This window comes from Schistocerca cancellata, chromosome 3 (assembly GCF_023864275.1).
Source record: "Schistocerca cancellata isolate TAMUIC-IGC-003103 chromosome 3, iqSchCanc2.1, whole genome shotgun sequence".
Lineage (NCBI taxonomy): Eukaryota > Metazoa > Arthropoda > Insecta > Orthoptera > Acrididae > Schistocerca > Schistocerca cancellata.
In genome coordinates this window covers 640,631,026-640,651,592 of record NC_064628.1, presented here as the reverse complement: position 1 = coordinate 640,651,592, position 20,567 = coordinate 640,631,026, and the positions used below count along the sequence as shown (strand labels likewise).

Sequence of the window (20,567 nt, the reverse complement as noted above, 5' to 3'; positions counted from 1 at the left end):
TCACATGACTCCTCCAGTATTTATCCACAACCCCACTGTACTCATGTTGGGGAGATTTCTGACTGTACTTGATGAGTCACCATAGAGTAAGCTTATACTGCACTGTTACCGCACATCTTTGATATGAATCCAACTCGTTACCCGCATTTTGGGATTTGATAATAGAAAGACAGCAAAGGGTGTGAAAGCTGTAAAGTCAGTCAAGGAACTCAGTTCTGTCTCATAATGGTGCATGGCTGACACTTTCTGGAAAGTCTGGGAATTTTACGAAGGTCAGAAAGTCAGGGAACACTTTCAAAAATGGTGAGAGTCAGGGAAAACAGTATTTTATTTTAAAAAAATGGATGTCTGCACTCTTTTAAATTCAGGTATGGTAAGAACTGTTTATAAATCTGCTGTATCATATGAAAACTCATTCTCATAATCAGGTATACCAAGTGTAGAAATATTAAACCATAATTTGGTTGCAATAATTATACATCTGTCGCTTGAAACTGATAAACAACATTTTATTCAAAATAATCTCCATTGCTATTTATACATTCCTCCCCCCCCCCTCCCCCCCTCTACGGCAGGCTGTGAATTCCAAGCCAAAAAAAAAAGCTCTTCTTTTGAAGTGAACCAGTCAGCTGAGCCATTTTGTACATTTTCATGCGAATTGAAGCGTTGTTCAGTGAGAGCATGTTCCAGTGATGCAAATAGATGATAATCGGACAGAGCCAAGTGTGGAGAACAAGCTGCATGCCCTAATATTTCCCAGCCGAACACTTCGATCATTTCCCTGAAAGATTTTGCTGTATGTGATGGGGTGTTATCATGGAGAAATATGAATTTGTGTTTCCTTTTTCCATATTCTGGTTGTTTTCTCATAATGCTTGATTTAAATAGATCATTTGCCGTTTGTTAGCGATCAGTGTTAATGGTTTCACCAGGTTTTTGCAGCTCATAGTAGATGACACCCTTCTGATCCTACCAAACACAGAGCATTGTCTTCTTTCCAAAGCGATTTGGTCTTGCAGTGGATGTTGATTGTTTTCCTGGATTCACCCATGATTTATGACACTTAGAATTCTCAAAATATATCAATTTTTCGTCACCTGTCACTATTTGATGGCGAAAAGACTGTCTTTTGTATCTGGCGAGCAGCATTTCACAAGTGGTCTTTCGATTTGCTTATTGTCTTTCATTCAGTTCATGCAGAACCCATTTCCATACTTTCTGCACCTTTTCCATAGCTCTCAACTGCAGAGACCAGCCTTCTGCATCACATTCAATTGTTCTGTGAGTTCCTGTTGATTTTGAGTATCATTTTTATCCAATAAGGCCTGAAATTCATTGTCTTTGAACTTTTTCGGTGGTGTCCTGCACTCGCCATTTGTCATGTCAAAATCACCCCTTCTGAATTTTTCAAAGCACTTGAGCATGGTCGCCAAAACTTTTTGACAAGCATTCAAATGAATTCTGCAGCAGTTTGCGTCAAATGATAACAGAAAACAAATACTGTCCACAAATTGTAGTTTGTAGGCACAAAACTGGACATGTTTACATGTTTGAAACAGATACAAGTGTATGGAACTTGGGTTACTGTGCATTGACATTCGTTGTCAGCTGTTACAGGAAGCAGATTGTTCTGCAGACATGGTCTCACGGGCTCTACACTGATGGCGAGCACCATCTATAGGGAAATTCCGGTTTCATACTTCTACACCTGGTACTTCTCTAATCTGATAAGAAGTTCCGGTTATAATAAAAAATATTCCACAAGTATGTTACAAAAATGGATGATGTTTTGTGAAATAAATATTATATTTTCAGTCACTTGCTTGTATTGATAGAATTTTGAGAATTTTGGATTAAAAGAAGTCATTTACTGATTCTAGGAAAAAATTATATACCAAGCCCTTGAGAAATATTTCTACACTAATGGAAAAATTTGCATTAAATGTAAACTGGCAGTTTTCAAAACTATTTCTGTAGATGTGTACCATTTTTAAGAAAGTTTCAAACTTCTCATCCACTTGCTTACTATTTGGTTTTAAATTTCCAAATTGTTGTACATAAATTGTTGGCTACATTTAGTAAGGATGACAAAATACCAATCACAGCATCTGATGGCTTCTACTTAAGCTTAAAATATAAGGACAACTTGTCTATATTTCAGAGGCAAAAAGTTTTTTAAAGAAATCGAAGCAAATGATTCTCATGTTCAAAAGTTCATATTAGAGGATGAAAGCATACTTTAGTCCACATCTCCATCGATACCCTGCAAATCACATTTAAGTGCCTGACAGAGGGTTCATCGAACCAACTTTACAATTCTCTATTATTCCAATCTCGTACAGCGTGCGTAAAGAACGAACAACCATATCTTTCTATTCAAGCTCTAATTTCCCTTATTTTATCATGGTGATTGTATCTCCCTATGTAGGGTGGTGTCAACAAAATATTTTCGCATTCAAAGGAGAAAGATGGGGATTGGAATCTCGTGAGAAGATTCCATTGCAAAGAAAAACGCCCTTCTTTTAATGATGTCCAGCCCAAATCCTTTATCATTTCAGTGCCATTCTCTCCCATGTTTTGTGATAATACAAAACATGCTGCCCTTCTTTGAACTTTTTCGATGTACTCTTGTCAATCCAATCTGGTAAGGATCCCACATCGTGCAGCAGTATTCTAAAAGAGGACGGACAACCATAGTGTAGGCAGTCTCCTTAGTAGATCTTTTACATATCCTAAGTATCCTGCCAATAAAACGCAGTCTTTGGTTAGCCTTCCCCACAAAATTTTCTGTGTGTTCCTTCCAATTTAAGTCGTTCGTAATTGTAATTCATAGGGTTTTAGTTGAATTTTTGGCCTTTAAATTTGACTGTATGGTGTAACCGAAGTTTAACGAATTCCTTTAAGCACTCATTTGGATGTCCTCACACTTTTTGTTATTTAGGGTCAACTGACAATTTTCGCATCATTCAGATATATTTTCTAAATCGTTTTGCAATTTGTTTTGATCTTCTGATGACTTTATTAGTCAGTAAACGACAGTGTCATCTGAAAACAACCGAAGACGGCTGCTCAGATTGTCTCCCAAATCCTTTATATAGATAAGGAACAGCAAAGGGCTTATAAGACTACCTTGGGGAACCCACTTCTGTTTTACTCAATGACTTTCCGTCAGTTACTACAAACTGTGACCTCTCTGACAGGAAATCACAGATCCAGTTACGTAACTGAGATGATATTCCTTAAGCACACAATTTCACTAAAAGCTGCTTGTGTGGTACAGTGCAAAAGCCTTCCGAAAATCCAGAAATATGGAATCAATCTGGGATCCCTTGTCAATAATACTCAACACTCCATACAAATAAAGAGCTAGTTGTGTTTCACAAGAACAATGTTTTGTAAACCCATGTTGACTGTGTGTCAGTAGTCTGTTTTCTTCGAGGTAAGTCATAACGTTCAAACACAGTATAAGTTCCATAATCCTGCTGCAGATCGACGTTAATAATACGGGCCTGTAATTAAGTGGATTACTCCTACTACCTTTTTTGAATATTGGTGTGACCTGTGCAGCTTTCCAGTCTTTGGGTACAGGTCTTTCATCAAGCGAACGGTTGTGTATGATTGTTAAGTATGCTGCAAATGGTCAGCTCTGCTTTCATCTTGCAAGCAAGACTGGCAGCCTTTACCACTTCTGTTAGCACTTGAAACCAGAGAGAATCTCTTCTGACCCAAAGTGACACTTCATTGGTACCAATGTGAGCAACCACCTGCAGTTAGTTGCACCCTGTACTCTTCATGGCATCTGAGAGGACCTGTTCCACATCTGGAATGACTCCTCCCTGTATGCAGATGGAGTACACATTGGTTTTCTTTCCCTTCTTGGCAGCCATGTCCCTAAGGGTCGCCATAACGTGCTTAATGTTGGAGCTCCCAACTGTCAATAATCCCACCCTCTGTGATTGTCCAGATCTTGTAGGCTGAGAAGTTTCCTCTGAAAAAGGACAGGTGACAGCATCTGGCTCAGTGACAGTGTCAGCCACAGACAGCACCTGGAACTTGTTTGTCAGACAAACCTGGGAGGCCTTACATGCGGCCACTTGGGAAGTCTTTCTCCACCTGCTACGCCCCGGGGCGACCTCCCACTCGACCACAGGTGCGGGGTCAAACTCAGTGTTTGTAACTGAGCTGGCCACCGGTGAGGACTGATTGGAGGACTCGGACGTGCTGGACGTCTGTTGGATCCCCACAGCTGGTCCACAACAGTGGTGCCCATCCACTGCAGCCTTAAACTGTGTAACCGAAGCCATCACAGCCTGAAGTGTGAGCAAAGTGTTACCAACTCAGCTTGCATCCACATACAACAATTGCAGTCCCCGTCCATACTAAAGACTCTAGAAAATTAAACGATGCAGATAAACGGACTATCGGAACGTGCTGCGCAACTCTACTGTAGACCCTGACGAAAACGCAGGAATTGAGTCTAATAAATTTGATTTATATGCAGAGATTCAAAAACCTAACTACCAAAGCACTAATGTGAAACTAAATAATTTGCCCCTGATTAGGAACTTGTAATATGTCAAAAAATCCGTTTACTTTCCGACGCAAAAGAAAACATGAGAACTGTGGCTATTAGATATTAAATAAACACGCAGAAACTCAACAAACTAAACTATTAAAGCACACAGATGATATTATAAAATTCGCTCCTGGCTAGGAATTTGTAAAAGTCACAAAATCAATTACTTCCCTGCCACTGCTTGTGTGTCAGCCGGCTGCTGCTGCCTGATTGATTCAGCATAAGAAGGTTCCTGACAGTTGCAGTGGGTTGGGTACAGCACCTCCTTCAACCAGTCATGTAATGCAATTTTCTAAATGTCTCTATGGCAACACCTGGCAGTTGTCACAGGTATATGACTATAGTTTTCACATGCAGCTGTCAGCAGTACACAGCTGAAAGCTGGTAACAGCAGTGCTGTCAGGGATCCCCTTACACCAACTCTTCAGAGCTAATCAGTAGAGCCCATTGAAATATTTAACAAAGCAGTGCAATGAAACCCGATGGTTAAAATATCATCATAAGCGTTTTCACTACTAATAGAATCTATGAACAAGCCCAATCCCATGATAGCAATATTAGTAGCAAAGCACATACTTTTGGCCTGACTTTTAAATTAATATGGGAAGGGGGAGGGGGGTGGAGAGTTCTTCTTCAAGACTGGATGACTTTCATTCATGTTTCATGATGAGCGAGGAAAAAAAAAAATGAGAAAATTTGGCAAGTTATTAAACTGAGTTTGGTCTTTTCATGCGGTAATGAAACAGGTGAGAGTTGTTTTTCAAGAATTAAAAATGTAATCCATTTCAGTTGATAAAACTGCAACAGCTGCCAGAAATTGATTTATTAATTACTCTGTCACAACTATTTTTGTGACCATGAAGTCACATCTTTTTGTGAAAACTGATGACCTTACAAAGAATAGAACTAACCTTAGTTTGACTGTGTCAAAGTGCTGCATTGTCTTTTACCAGGTGAGGACTATTGACTTTAAAATGAGAGTAGATCTCCAAGAGAGAAAATAATAGGTGTCCTCTACCTTCTTGCTTTAAACTGGCATACGAAATACGCACCTATCATGCATAAAATGACAGAAGACAGAGGCAAGACGAAACCCTAGAAAGAAAATGATGGCAAGAACCAAATCCGAAGAAATGGGCAAGAACCTCCCCTGGCCTCTTTCCCCCACTAGACCCAGCTTAGCAGCAAGTGGAGTGACCAAACCACAGGTGAAACAGCCAGGGACCCCGCACAACACTTACAAAGTGCAGGTCATGTCCACAGAAGACTACCCAGGAGCACATGCACAGAACCAGAGGATCAACATTGCAGCCCGGTAGCCCCACATATGCATAGGCCATTGTAGGAACTAAACCCATGTGAGAAATTAACTGCATGACAGCACAATAAGCTAGGGGAACAGCTGTAGAGAAACAAAATCACTGGAATGAAAAGCAGTATAATTGGCAAACAATGTAAAGTACCTTGACACATTGACAGTATAATATGCAATTAGGTGTAAGTATGAATAATACACCACATTTGTGCAATGACATAAGAAATAAAATACAAGAGTGAACCGATTGCAAAATATCAGTAAAAGATCTACGACATCAAAAAGGCATATCTGTGTTCAACATGGAACCACATCTTAAAACCAACAAAAACTACAGTGACCAGTTTGAAATGTGGTAAAATTGACGAAAAATGTGAAAAACTATGAGACCATCCTAGCACCCAGCATATTATATTACACTGTGAAATCATAACAGATCAATTGTGCAAAGAGTTTAAAATAACTTGCAAATCAAAAACAAAACATACTAACCAGTGTACCAGTATAAAAAACAGTGGCTGAAGGACAGCCACTTTAAAAAACCAGATAGGACCTGTAGCCTAAAATGGAATACTGTTATGTAAAATAAAAAAAGGGGCAAGCCAGTTGTCCTTGTGTCATTTTATAGATGACGGGTGTTTGTGTTGTCCTCATCATTCCACCATCATTCATGAAAAGTGGTGAGATTGGACTGTGTTCAGATTTGGAATGTGTACGTGCACTTATGACAGCGCAGTTGAGCACCCCACAAACCAATCATCATCATCATCATCATCATCATCATCATCATCATCATCAAGCAGGAAGATAGGGGACCTCATGGAGATGTAATCACAATTTAAGGTCCATAATCCTCATCTGGTAATTGACACTGAAACATGCTGATTACAGTCAAACTAAGGTTAGCTGTAATTGTAAACTTCATATGTTTTTTTTTAGGTTCACCAGTTTTGCCTGAATATGTGACTTTAGGGACATGAAACTAGTTTTGACTGAGTGGTTTAATAAATCCGTTTCTGGCAGCTGTTCTGATTTTATCAATTGAAATGGATTCCTGCAGCTGTGTTTGCCCCTCATAGCAAGTGGTGTGTAAAAAATCTAATATACAAATAAAATAAAATAACATAAGGGGAAAGCATACCAGTATGGAGATGTTTGGCTTGTCAATAACCTATTTGAACAAAGTGTAGTTGCACAAAGAACAATAGTAGTAAGCTGGGCTTGCATTTGGGAGGACAACAGTTGAACCCACATCCCACCATCCTGATTTAGGTTTTTTGCGATTTCCATAAATCGCTTCAGGCAAATGCCAAGGTGGTTTCTTTGATAAGGCACAGCCTATTTCCTTCCCTAATCCAAGCTTGTGCTCTGTCTCTAGTGACCTCGTTATTGACAGGACATTAAACACTAATCTCCTCCTCCTCCTCAAAGAACAAGAGAAAATGTACCACTTGCCCAAGACTGTGTTAACCAGTGTGAGAGCTGCCCACAAAAGATTTGAGGATAACCTCGAAGAGTAAAGAAAAATCAAAAAGAAGATGGGGAAAAAGAAGCAGAAAAGAAGAGGGGAGGGGGGGAAGGAGCAGAGAAAGGGAAATTATTCTAAGAAATAAAGAAACTTGAAGAGATGAGGAAGGTGAAGAAACTTGATGCTTTGATAGGAGAAGAAAATTTTTAATGAAAAGTTAAAAAACTGGAGAAGGAGAAACGACAATAATGATTCCCATCATTCAATTGTGTTTTAATGTTTCAGCCTGCTTTAAAATATTTGCTGGTATAGAGAATATGATTTGTTATTACCAGTACTAATCTCTCTGTATATAAAAGGCAATGTCCTGACTGACTGACTGACTGACTGACTGACTATCGACAGGCCAAAACGCTAAGAATAGAAACTTGAAATTTAGAGAAGATGTGGATTGTGTACTGTAGGTGTCATTTAAGAAGGGATTTTTTAAAGTTGCAGCCCTAAAAGGATGTTGAGACAAGATTTTTTTAAAGAAAATATGTTATTATGAAAGCATTTTTAAAGCCAAATCTATGAAATTTTAAATTTGGCTTCTCAGTTATAAATAAAAAAGATATATGTGCACTGTTTTTTGGAAAAGCAACCCCTAAAGGGGTGAAACATTTCATGAAAATATTTCATTGCAAAAGCATTTTTAAAGCTAAATTTTTGAAAATTGGTGTTTGACTTCTCGGTTAGACATGAAAAAATGTGTTTTTCACTTTTTTTAATTTCTTCTCCTAAGGGGGAGAAATAGGATTAAACTGATTCACTGACTCATCGCCAACCAGCCCAAACCACTAAAGATAGGAACTTGAAGTTTGGTGAGGGTGTGGATCTTATACTGTAGGCATCTTTTCAGAAGGGACTGTCTGAAATTCCACTCCTAAGGGGGGGGGTGGGGGTGGGGGGGGGGTGAAATAGGAGATGCTAGGCTTTTTGAAAGTATGTTGTTATTAAGGAAATTTTGAAGCTAGAACTACAAAAACTGGTATTTGGTTTCTCAGTCAGAAAATAAAAAATATGTTTTTTGTAAATTCAACCACTAATGGGGTAAAATAATGGGTGAAAGCTAAAGAACTACCAAAGGAGTTTTAAGGCTGCATCTATGACAATTGGTATTTGACTGCTTGGTTAGAAATAAAAAAATATGTCTTTCAGTGTTTCTGGAAATTCAACTTCTAAGGGAGTGCAATAGGGGCTGAAAATTTTTAACAAAATATTTCATTACATTAAAAAAATTTTAAAGCTAAACTTAATAAAATTGATATTTCACTGCTCAGTTAGATATAAATAAATGTTTGTTAGGGGATGAAAATTGCTAAGGAAATATCTCAACAAGAACACAAAAGGCTTGATTAACAAAAACTTCTGACTCCGGCTATCAGAATCGCTTTTTGGTCAGAATTATATTCATTCAAAGATCATGCTTATAGGGCATTAAGTAGCATGAAAAGCTTAGAATGTTTTGCAATTTGTGAACAACATAAAAATTCAATTAAATAAAAACAAAATCTCTGCAGGCCATATAGTCTATTCAAATGAAGCAGTGAGTACTAAGTTAATTTAGTACAAATGGGGCTGAAAAAGTATTATTTATTCTGTGTTAGGAGACTGCGTGAACTAGATTTGAAATAAACTATACTAATAATGTAATGTACAAAAATAAAATAAAATACAAAGGAGAGTATTTATTTAGTGGCTGACCCAGTTGTCTTCTTCAGGCACTGGAAGTTTTACTGTTACGTGTACTATTGTTGGTCCTGTGCCACTGTTTATAGCCTTGTTCACTGCCCAGTGCCCACTGTGTCCTTTGACGCTCTGTTGTTTTTCAGAAATTGTACTGATATTCCCCAAAAAGCACATTCTCTTAGTGTTTCCCACTCCGATGGATGTAAAGAAAGATCTTACTAAACTGGATCCCAGACTCCAGGCCTTGTTTAAATTGAAACCTCCATCACTGTTCATTAGACTTTCTGACATCTTTATTTCGATAGATTCCTTAGTTACACTGTCCCAGAAATTTGATGCTTGCACCGCGGTACTAGTCTCCTCATATTTCATTTCATGATTGTATTCGAAGCAATCCTTGGTGACAGCTGATGCACTTTTGTATGGAATGCAGTACACAGCTAGCTTTCAGACACCTATATCATATTTCACATTACAAAAAAGATTTTTAAAATCTTCGTTGATGGGAGTGAAATACACTGGATATCATGTTTTTGTAGAAGTCTACCGATCAGATGTCAGAACAACTTAAGGCAGGTAAGCAGTTCTTGGCTTCTCTTTCTATGTGTAAGTCTCATTCTCTTTCTCAGGTGTTCTTGATTTTTTGACTACAACACCCACTCAGTTTGATGATCTGAGTACTCGTTCTTTTGGAGCACTATTTGTAGATGTAATTCTTCGCTGAGTGCCTCCTCTTTTGAACGTGTTTCAGCTCTATGGACCAGAGTCTTAAGCAGCATATTTCTTTGTGACAAATGGTGATTAGGATGGATAGAGTATAAATGTTCCAGGAACTGTTCAAGCTTCAGGAGATAGAGGTTTCAATTTAAGCAAGTCCTTGAGTCTGACAGTCAACTTATTAAGATCATTAACCATAGCCAGGAAACACTAAGAGAATGTGCATTTTAGGGAATATTAGTACAGGCTCTGAAAAACGAAAGGGCACAGTGGGTGCGAATTCAGGCGGCAAGTACATGTAACAAGAATACTTGCGGCAGTTGAAGATGGTGACTGGGTCAGTTTTCAAAATAATAAGTTAGCTGTGTATTTAGAAGCATACCATTAATCAATCATGCCAAGAAAATCTGAGAGATCACTTCAGTTCACTCTACAGGTGGGATATGTTCCATAATGGACACAAGTTGGATTAGCTTCACCAGAAGAAACGTCAACTTCTTAGGAAGCTGACCTTTCCAACAAGGTCTCACTACATTTACCGAAGTCAAACATCTATTAACATTAGTGGCAAATAGGATTATGTGCTGTGCAAACCTGGTATTAATATGAGAGAGAATTAATTACACCCAACAAATGCTACATGTCACTTCAAAAGAGCTTCTTCATCTCCATCTCTACATGTCAGTTACACTCTCTGCAGATTCTTGGGACTTGGTTGACAGAATGACATAGTCACATACAGAATCAATGCAGTTGAAAATATCTGCATGCCAGAAATCAGAATTCGATTGATTGCACAAGAAGCCTAGATGTGAAGCATGCAGCTGTACAGTAATTAATCTCACTAACAGACATCTGCAGAAGGATACAGTGAAGATCCTTGTTAAAGGTATAGGTATTCGTTCCTTCCGTGCCCTATACAAGATTGGAATAATATAGAATTGTGAAGGTGGTTCGATGAACCCTCTGCCAGGCACTTGAATGTGATTTGCAGAGTATCCATGTAGATGTAGATGAAAAAACGCTATCAATATCAGATTACTTCAGCACCATGGAGCATATTGCAGTTTTGCTCTCATCAAAAGCAGAAGTAGAAGTTTACAGTGAGATCTGTAGGGTACTTACCATGGCACCAGTACTAAGATCCAACATCTGCAGCGAAGAACAAGAATCATAGAGAAATCTGCAGAGGACAAGGAAACTGTAATTCTGCCAACAGACAAGGGCATTGTTATGGTCCCAGTGCCATCTGAATAATGTTGCATACAGAGATAAGATTCAATCCCACAAATAAAATAGAAATGAAGATGATGACTCTTCCCAGATTTGTCAGTTTCACCTCATAACACCATTAAGAGCACAAACAGCTGTACCACCACGACTATATGGCCCTCCTGAAGTTCACTGAGACCAGTAGTTAGTGGTGCATTTACATATTAGCTGGAAAAATACTTGAAAAACATTCTCAGTGAATATGTGAGGAATTGCGAACACTACATTCATGTACTTGAGGTCAGTATTATTGAAATGGAAGGGAACGCAGATGAAGATGAGATGGGAGATATGATATTGCATGAAGAATTTGACAGAGCACTGAAAGACTAAGTTGAAACAAGGCCCCAAAGTAGACAACATCCCATTAGAATTACTGGATAGACTTGGGAGAGCCATCCCTGACAAAACTCTACCATCTGGTGAGCAAAATGTATGAGACAGGCAAAATACCCTCAGACTTCAAGAAAAATATATTAATTCCAATCCCAAAGAAAGCAAGTGTTGACAGGCGTGAAAATTACTCAACTATCAGTTTAATAAGTCACGGCTTTAAAATACTAAAGCATATTCTTTGCAGACAAATGAGAAAACCGGTAGCAGCCGACCTCAGGGAAGATCAGTTTGGATTCTGTAGAAATGTTGGAACACTGGAGGCAATACTGACCCTACAACTTATCTTAGAAGATAGATTAAATAAGGCAAACCTACATTTCTAGCATATCTAGACTTGAAAGCTTTTGACAATGTTGACAGGAATTCTCTCTTTCAAATTCTGAAGATGGCAGAGGTAAAATACAGGGAGCGAAAGGCTATTTACAATTTGTACAGAAACCAGATGGCAGTTATAAGAGTCGAGGGGGCATGAAATGGAAGGAGTGGTTGGGAAGGAAGTGAGACAGGTTTGTAGCCTGTCTCTGATGTTATTCAATGTGTATGTTGAGGAAGCAGCCAAGGAAGCAAAAGAAAAATTTGGAGTAGGAATTAAAATCCATGGAGAAGGAATAAAAACTTTTAGGTTTTCCGGCAACATTGCAGTTCTGTCAGAGACAGCAAAGGACATGGAAGAGCAGTTGAACAGAATGGACAGTATCTTGAAAGGGGGATATAAGTTGAACATCTATAAAAGCAAAACGAGGATAATGGAAAGTAGTCAAATTAAATCAGGTGATGCTGAGGGAATGAGATTAAGAAATGAGACACTTAAAGTAGGAGATGAGGTCTGCTATTTGGGGAGCAAAATAACTGATGATGGTCGAAGTAGAGAGGATATAAAATGTAGACGCAATGGCAAGGAAAGCGTTTCTGAAGAAGAGAAATTTGTTAACATCGAGTATAGATTTAAGTGTCAAGAAGTATTTTCTGAAAGTATTTCATTGGAATGTAGTCATGTATGGAAGTGAAACTGGACGATAAATAGTTTGAACAAGAAGAGAATAGAGGCTTTCGAAATGTGCTGCTACAGAAAAATGCTGAAGATTAGAGGGGTAGATCTTATAACTAATGAGGAGATACTGAATAGAATTGGGGAGAAGAGGAATTTGTGGCACAACTTGACTAGAAGAAGGGATCGGTTGGTAGGACACGTTCTGAGGCATCAAGGGATCATGAATTTAGTATTGGAGGGAAGTGCGAAGGGTGAAAATCATAGAGGAAGACCAAGGGGTGAATACACTAAACAGATTCAGAAGGATGTAGGTTGCAGTAGTTACTCAGAGACAAAGAGGCTTGCTCAGGATAGAGTAGCATGGAGAGCTGCATCAAACCAGTCTCTGCACTGAAGATGACAACAACAACAACAACAACAACAACAACAACATGCTCATATCAAACTTAGATAGCATTACCTCATTCAGTCTATCTCATTAAGAAGTAGTAAGGTAATGGATAATCTAGAGAACTTAGGTATTTTTATTTATGGTTTTCCTAGAAATATAATTTTAGAATAATGAAATACTCATAGATCTTATTATTTTACAGTGGATGTCAGATTTTGGTTTGTGAGTCTGTACTCTGCCTACTGTATGACTGTTTTTTTTTTTTTTCAGGGTGGACAGTTTGATGCTAAGTACTTCCTTCTGTATTATTACTATGGTGGAATGATCTATGCAGCACTTAAAAACTATGATAGGGCTCTATATTTCTTTGAAGTAGCCATTACCACCCCAGCTATGGCAGTGTCACATGTAATGTTGGAGGCTTACAAGAAATATATCCTTGTATCGCTTATACTACATGGCAAGGTAAGTATATTCATTGCAGTTATATATTGAAACCAGGTCATAGTTGGTTGAATTTGCTAATCTGCAAGCAAAAGTATTTCCGTTTTCAACCAAGAATTATAATTATTATTCGAGTAAATCTGTACATGCATGTTGTACCTTCTACTCTAAAACTTTCCAGGTCCAGAATATACCAAAGTATACATCACAAGTTGTGGGAAGATTCATAAAGCCTCTGAGCCAAGCTTATCATGATTTAGCATCATCTTATAGCACCAACAACTCGGATGATCTGAAAGCAACAATCACTAAATATCAGGAGACATTTGCCAGGTGAAAATTGTACATTTTCATAAATTTGATAAGATGTAAATAGTGGAGAGTGGAATATTGTAAAAGAAAGAAAGAAGAAGAAGAGGGTGCATTCAGCTTTTCTGCATTGTGCGAGTGGTAACACTCCTTGCAGCATGTCCTTGATTCTTGTAACCCCCTGGACCTCATCCTTCACTAATTTCTGTTGTTCATCTACCTGTGTGCCCTCCCCTGCTTCCACGGTGGATTCTTGCCTCCTGTCCCCCCCCCCCCCCCCCCCCCCATCTGCCACTGTATATGCATAGTCCTTACCCCTTCTGTGGATCCATTCTCCTCCCCCTCCCCTCCCTCCATCACAGCTTCATGCTGCTGCACCTAGAAGCCCACAACATCCCTGCATATGCCCAAAGGCAACACTATTGCAGCTTCCTCCACCCCAATGGGGATCACTACTCGCTTCATTTGGGCCTCAGTGACTGGAAACAACCGTTGCCCTGTGTGTGTATGAATGTATGTGTGTTTCTAAATTTGGAGGAGAACTGTATCTGATAGCTAGCCTACTTTTAATTTGCCTGTCTGCCAGTCAGCACCTCCTGTATGTGACGAGTAGTAATCTGTCCCAATTCAGTTTACAGCTTTAAGAAAAGTTATAATAAATAATTAATCTTAAATGCTCAGCTGAATTTTCCTTAATGTTCAAATTATGTAATTTTGTTATTTTTTTTATTTTTTAAAATTTAAGTCTTGTTATGAAAATAACATCCGATTTTTGTGCTGCCATGGAATTGTTATTGTTTTTGACATTGTTAAGTAATTTTTTACAACATGGAAATAAGATGGATGAAAGTCATAAGTGTGGGAGGAAAGTGTAGAGTGAAATGAGGAGGAGTAAGGAGAGGGAACTTCACAAACTAAGAGCAAAACCCAATCCCGAGAGGGTTCTGGGTGCCTACTGTAACTTAGCATTATTAGTGGCAGGTGATGGGAACAAAGGAAATGGTATAAGTCATATGACTTGGACAGAGATTGACTTGTTTCTGGCCACTACAGTTACTGTCAAACAATATTCTGTGTGGTAGCATTATACTGTAATAGTTATTGTTGAATGCCGTTTCATTTCACTGATATGTAAGATGCAGCAATAAATATAGTTACGGAAATGTCTTTTTGAACACATTAATGTATACGGCAATTTCAGTTCTACTTACACAATACATTTGATTGCTTGTTACCTCAGTATGTCCGTTTTGTTTTTATAGAACCACAAAACACAGATGTATACTACCTGCACTAAGAGAGAAGCAAGGCAAGTATTCTTCTCTCCTCTCCACTCAGTTCCATTGAGTAGTTTGTGGAGTGTGGAACACGTTTCTGTCACTCTCAACACTCTCCGCTAGAAATGCCAAATTATAGTGCACATTTTAGTAATGTTGTGTAGTTAAGAAAGAGAAATTACTGATAAATTACAAATATATTAGAGCAGAATGGAAACAAAGAGAGGAAAGGCTGATAAAGGATGTGTCAAAGAGCCATTGATGTTTCACGATGACCGGTAGTCATGGAGGTGTGACATATTTCATCTTTTCCCACAAGTGTCACTGAGGTGCACATGCAGTTAACAACCAAACATTGCATTTATTCTGATTTAATATGTTTTTGCGTTGCCTGATATATGCATATATTCCACATCCGTTGCATGAGCAACATACAATATTACCTTTTGTTTTATTCATTGGTTAACCTATAATTTTGTTTCTATCATTAAATTTAATTGAATTGTATTTTGCTTTTCACAGAGATAGCAATGCAGGTCTTGTAAAGCAGGTTTTAGCATCTCTGTACAAGAAGAATATTCAAAGGCTGACCAAAACCTTTTTAACATTGTCTTTGTCAGATGTAGCTAGTCGTGTTCAGCTCAAAGGTCCAGCAGAAGCAGAAAAATACATACTGAACATGGTAAAGCTTTTAACATGAGAATGAATTTGAGTAAAAATTGATGGTTGAGTAAATATTATGTGATTTACCCAGTTCTTTGATTTCTCTTAAAGATAGAAGACGGTGATATATTTGCTACAATAAACCAGAAAGATGGCATGGTTATTTTTCATGATGACCCTGAGAAATACAATAGTCCCACTATGCTGCGTCGCCTGGAAGAAGAGGTATGTTACAACCAAAACTGTTTTCAAATGCTTGGAAATGAGTTAACATAAATAAAATATAATTTTTCTATTGATTATATGTTACTTCAGTACTTCATTCATGTGGATTAATTCCACTTTTCATGAATGTACATATACTATTTATTGTATCTAAAAACAAAGATGATGTGACTTACCAAATGAAAGTGCTGGCAGGTTGACAGACACACAAACGAACACAAACATACACACAAAATTCAAGCTTTCGCAACAAACTGTTGCCTCATCAGGAAAGAGGGATACAGATTCCCTCTTTCCTGATGAGGCAACAGTTTGTTGCGAAAGCTTGAATTTTGTGTGTATGTTTGTGTTCGTTTGTGTGTCTGTCGACCTGCCAGCACTTTCATTTGGTAAGTCACATCATCTTTGTTTTTAGATATATTTTTCCTTCGTGGAATGTTTCCTTCTATTATAACCATATACTATTTATTGTGTTTTTATAATTAAGAATAGACAGGAAAAGTGCAAAATTCCTTAATGATTCATTAACTGGTTGTTAATAGTTCAGATTGTGTAAATGTAGATGTATATGCTTTACTTACTCATATTGGAGATGGTTATGGTCCAATAGAATTGTGTAAAATGTAAAGGAATCATAATCTTTTGGGATTTGGGATTCTTCATTTGTCTGGTTGAAAGAAAGACAAAAAAAGTTGCAGAACAAACAACGGTCTGCCACTAGTATTGATGACTCGCAAAAGACTGTTGATTGAGAATGGTTAAAGAAGAATGATTGAAACAGAAACTGAGGGAGGAATTTGAAAGGTGAGCTTCAAAATCGGCTAGTTTGGTGCTATTTATTATATATTTTATGTAGAAAGTGGACTGAACATTAAAATACTAAGCTTTCAAGAGGAAGCAGGATAATACCCATGCTGAAACTAAGGAGCAAGCTGTTTCAATGGCATCTTATTGGCCAGTAACACAACTACAGTGTCTCCGCAAGATAATGGAGCAGATGATTCAATACAGGTTAGAGTAGTGGTTTGAATATTGTGACCTTTTCCTTAGTAATCAGTCTTTTTTTGCAAGAAAAGATGATGATCTTGTTCCTCTAATCAGTGACATATAAACCTCCTTCCATAGAAAGACCTACCTTTTAACAATATTTCTGTGTCCAAGCAGTGCATACAATAATGCTTCACTACCAGTGCTAGCTATAAAAATATAGACATGTAACATGCTAAGTGCCTGTAATTTTCTCACTTTCTTTGACTACTCCTTGTCATAGAATGATGTGCAATATGACCAAGAACTAAGAATATGAGATTGCCCCAAAGTTAGATTTTAATGACCCTTTTGTACTTATACTAATGGCCTACATAACATATTGCCATAGAAGGTAAAAGTTCTGCAATACGTAAACTATTGTATTTGCGTTTACTGCTTTCCAGTAGTAACTTACAGCAACTGCCTGACAATATCAAGAAATTGTGGAATTTACCTTATGTGATCCACCAGGAAAGCATGGAGAATCACAGATGCATGTATTTGCATGAAGAGTATTTCTCTAGAAGGCAACCAGATACTTTTCTAGGCCCAAAACAACTCTTATTGAAGTAACTATACATCTCAATGGCTATTCCCCATGGATATATAACCCCCCATCAAACAAAAATTAACCTGGAAAGTGCACATAAAGCACATTGCTCACAAGTATGAGGCAACTAACCAGAGCTAGGATGGGATGTGGATAGGGAATGCCTGCACAACTCTTATGCTTCATTAATTACAGTATTGATTGTTAAGAATCTGCTACAGATAGCTACTTTGCCAACCCTAACAAATGTCAGTATGAAGTGATGAGTGTGTTGAAGCAGTGTTGGTTGAAGCTCATTTAGTCTCCAACTCACCCATGATAACAGTACGTCTGTGTTGATTTTCTTTTGAAATGATATCAAATGAAAAATCAAAGAAAACTGATCCAGTTGCTCATGTGACTATAAAATGCTTAACTGGGCATTTGTGAGTCACTATGACTCTTCCATCATAGTAGCGGTGCACTTAGATACTCAGAGTATACAGGAAGATTATGAGGCTATTGTGACTTGTAACACACTGTAGTCAATCAAAATTATTCCTGGCCAAAGCAACAACTGGTATTCTTTTCATGACTGGTACCCAATTACATAAAAAATTTTGGAGTAGTTTTAAAGAGAGCATCACAAATAAATCCATTGGCACACTGATGGCTCATAAATTAATGACTCCATTGGAAATATGCTCTACATTCGAAGTTTGCTGAAGATCGTTTTATACAAATTACGAACACAGACAAGTATCACAATTGCAGTACTCATGACCACACTACAATTTGGGCCATGTAGGAAGTCAGCAAAATTTTCAGTCGTTCTGCGCATCCACCTCCATTAACTGTTAGCAACCAGTAAGATAATTCTCTTTCCGAACAGCTATCCACAAGTTACAATCAGACTGCAACAACCACGTCCCTCATGCTGTGCTATCACCATACTTCACAACAGTGAAGTTTCATTCACAGAGTGACTAAATTATTCATTCAGATGTTGATGTTACTTTTTTGTAGCAATATAGCTGGGCATGTGTATCTGTAAATTTTTCAGTGCAATTTCCAAATAAATGCGTCAGGTGGCGGCAATAAAGGTGAAGTGCTTCATAAGCAGGCAACGAGGTTTATTTACCACATTTATAACTTCTTCAAATGTGTGTATATAAGCGAGACTCATATCTTTGGCATTTTGAAGATATGAGAACAAACTGCAGAAGCATGCATTGACAAGATAACAACTGTACAGAGAATAATAAACAAAAGTGTAAGAGCCATAGAAACCTCAGGAAAACTTACTGTTGTGTCATCTGGAAAGCATTGAAATCACAAGAAACCTTTAACACAAATGGGTGGTTTGGACAACGATATTTTAAAGCACTCCGTGTTTGAAATGGATATAGGTAGTGAATACCCAACATCACAGAAACGTGTTACAATTATACATGAGAAAACTGGCTTCAAAGGTAGCACCGTGTCATTGCATAGAATTCTAAAAGAATTAAGAAGAGATTTTTTAAATGCAAGAAGTGACGTAGTTGCAGCACATACCATATCCCTTATAAACATGCATGATGCAAGAGAAGGAGGTCACGCATTAATTTACATGAGAAATGCGAAATAATGTGCAAGTTTGACTTTCTTGCAGTTGCATGTGGTCTCACGGTTTTGCGTTTACCAACATATCACTGTCAGTATAATTGAGCAGAATTAATTTTGGCACAGGTTAAGGGATATGTACTGAAAAACAACATCCAGCTTCAACGTAGGCACACTGTGTGTGACGCACTGAAAAGCTTCTGTGATAGGGAGGTAAAGATGGGTATGAGCCTCAAACATATCATCCTAAATTTACAATCAGATGGCTCGGACATGGACTCAGGTAGCAATGACAATGGTATTAATGATATAGACTTTGGAACAAAGTAAAGTACTAATATTTCTTGGTTTTAAAGGCCTGTGGTTTAAACAAGATGTTTGTCAACATATCAATTGCATACATAGTATATGAGAACTTCCTAGCATTTATTGATTAGAAGTTTGTATCTTATGAAGCACGCATGATATAATGTTCAACATATTGCCCAGAGAGAAGTAAGCTTTTCCCACCATGTTGTATGCTCTTAATTACTCATGAGAATGCAGCCGGATAAATTCGTCAAAAACTCCAATATTTCGAATGTAAATCTGTGTCAGTTTCAAGGCACAAATTGGAAAGTGCCTTAAAATGACAGGGAGGGTTACCTAATGAGATATTGATAGTTTTTGACATTATCAGTCAGCATTCCCTCTAATTACTTGGAGAAGATTGTTAATTTTTGTTTGTTCAATGGAGCATAAATGCCGTCTCTCACTGTAATATCGAATGAGTTATTTTACTCTCATAACACCCATTGACAGCGAAAAATACAATATACTGACAATTGTTATGATGATCTTTTGCATCGGTCTTTACTACTTGTAATTCTTCTTTATGAACAGTGGTTTACATTTAACTGTAGTCAAACACATCCACATACGCACACTATACACATTTTTAAGAAAATATGTGAAGTAGAAGCAGTTGACAAGTTGGTTTGAGTTTGAAGTTGATTCTGTTGTGTATCACATTTTTACTTATAATACAGTCCAAAATGCAATAAATGACAACAGTTGCAACCAGTTTCAATGACCTTCTTGCTAGACAATCTTCAGTTTGAGAAAAATTGTTCTTGACTTCTTTACAAAGCTGTATCAGCTGTTGTCGCCTTCTGACGTCATGTGGACTGTTGCTGTGGAGCATTGGACACAATGGTAAGAGGTTAAGTAAGATTTCTCACATGTAGGTGATTGATTGAAATTGGTTTTCAGATCTATTATTCCTCTCAGATATTTGAGTGTATAATACAGTGTATTATAGGCAGATGAAACTGAATGTTTTCTGCAGCAACACAGTTCAGCAACGCAGACTTTGTTTGCCCAATCTGTGCCGCCAAGCATGAGCTGACCTCATCCCCTCCACATTTCCCTGTTGCTCCACTTCTATGCACAGAAGCACCATCCTATGTGATGCAGATTATAGAAGCACTATCTGTCTACTCACAGATGACATTGACTTCTTATGTTATTCTGCACTAACAGCTGTGAAAAACTTAAGTATGAGTAAGACTGATGACACTGTTGCATAAAAGGTCATTGAAGTGCTGGTATCAATGCAAGAAGAAGACACATCTTTACTTGGGTGAGCTC

General features: G+C 37.8%; 1 protein-coding gene across 1 annotated transcript in view; it reads left to right on the top strand.

Moving 5' to 3' along the window:
* Positions 1 to 20,567, top strand: part of LOC126175586 (COP9 signalosome complex subunit 3) — a 99,712-nt gene that overhangs the window by 53,041 nt on the left and 26,104 nt on the right. Inside the window, exons 4-7 of the mRNA XM_049922446.1 lie at positions 13,128 to 13,322; positions 13,483 to 13,634; positions 15,410 to 15,569; positions 15,662 to 15,775. Coding sequence (XP_049778403.1) covers positions 13,128 to 13,322; positions 13,483 to 13,634; positions 15,410 to 15,569; positions 15,662 to 15,775 — 621 coding nt within the window. The remainder of the gene's footprint in view (positions 1 to 13,127; positions 13,323 to 13,482; positions 13,635 to 15,409; positions 15,570 to 15,661; positions 15,776 to 20,567) is intronic.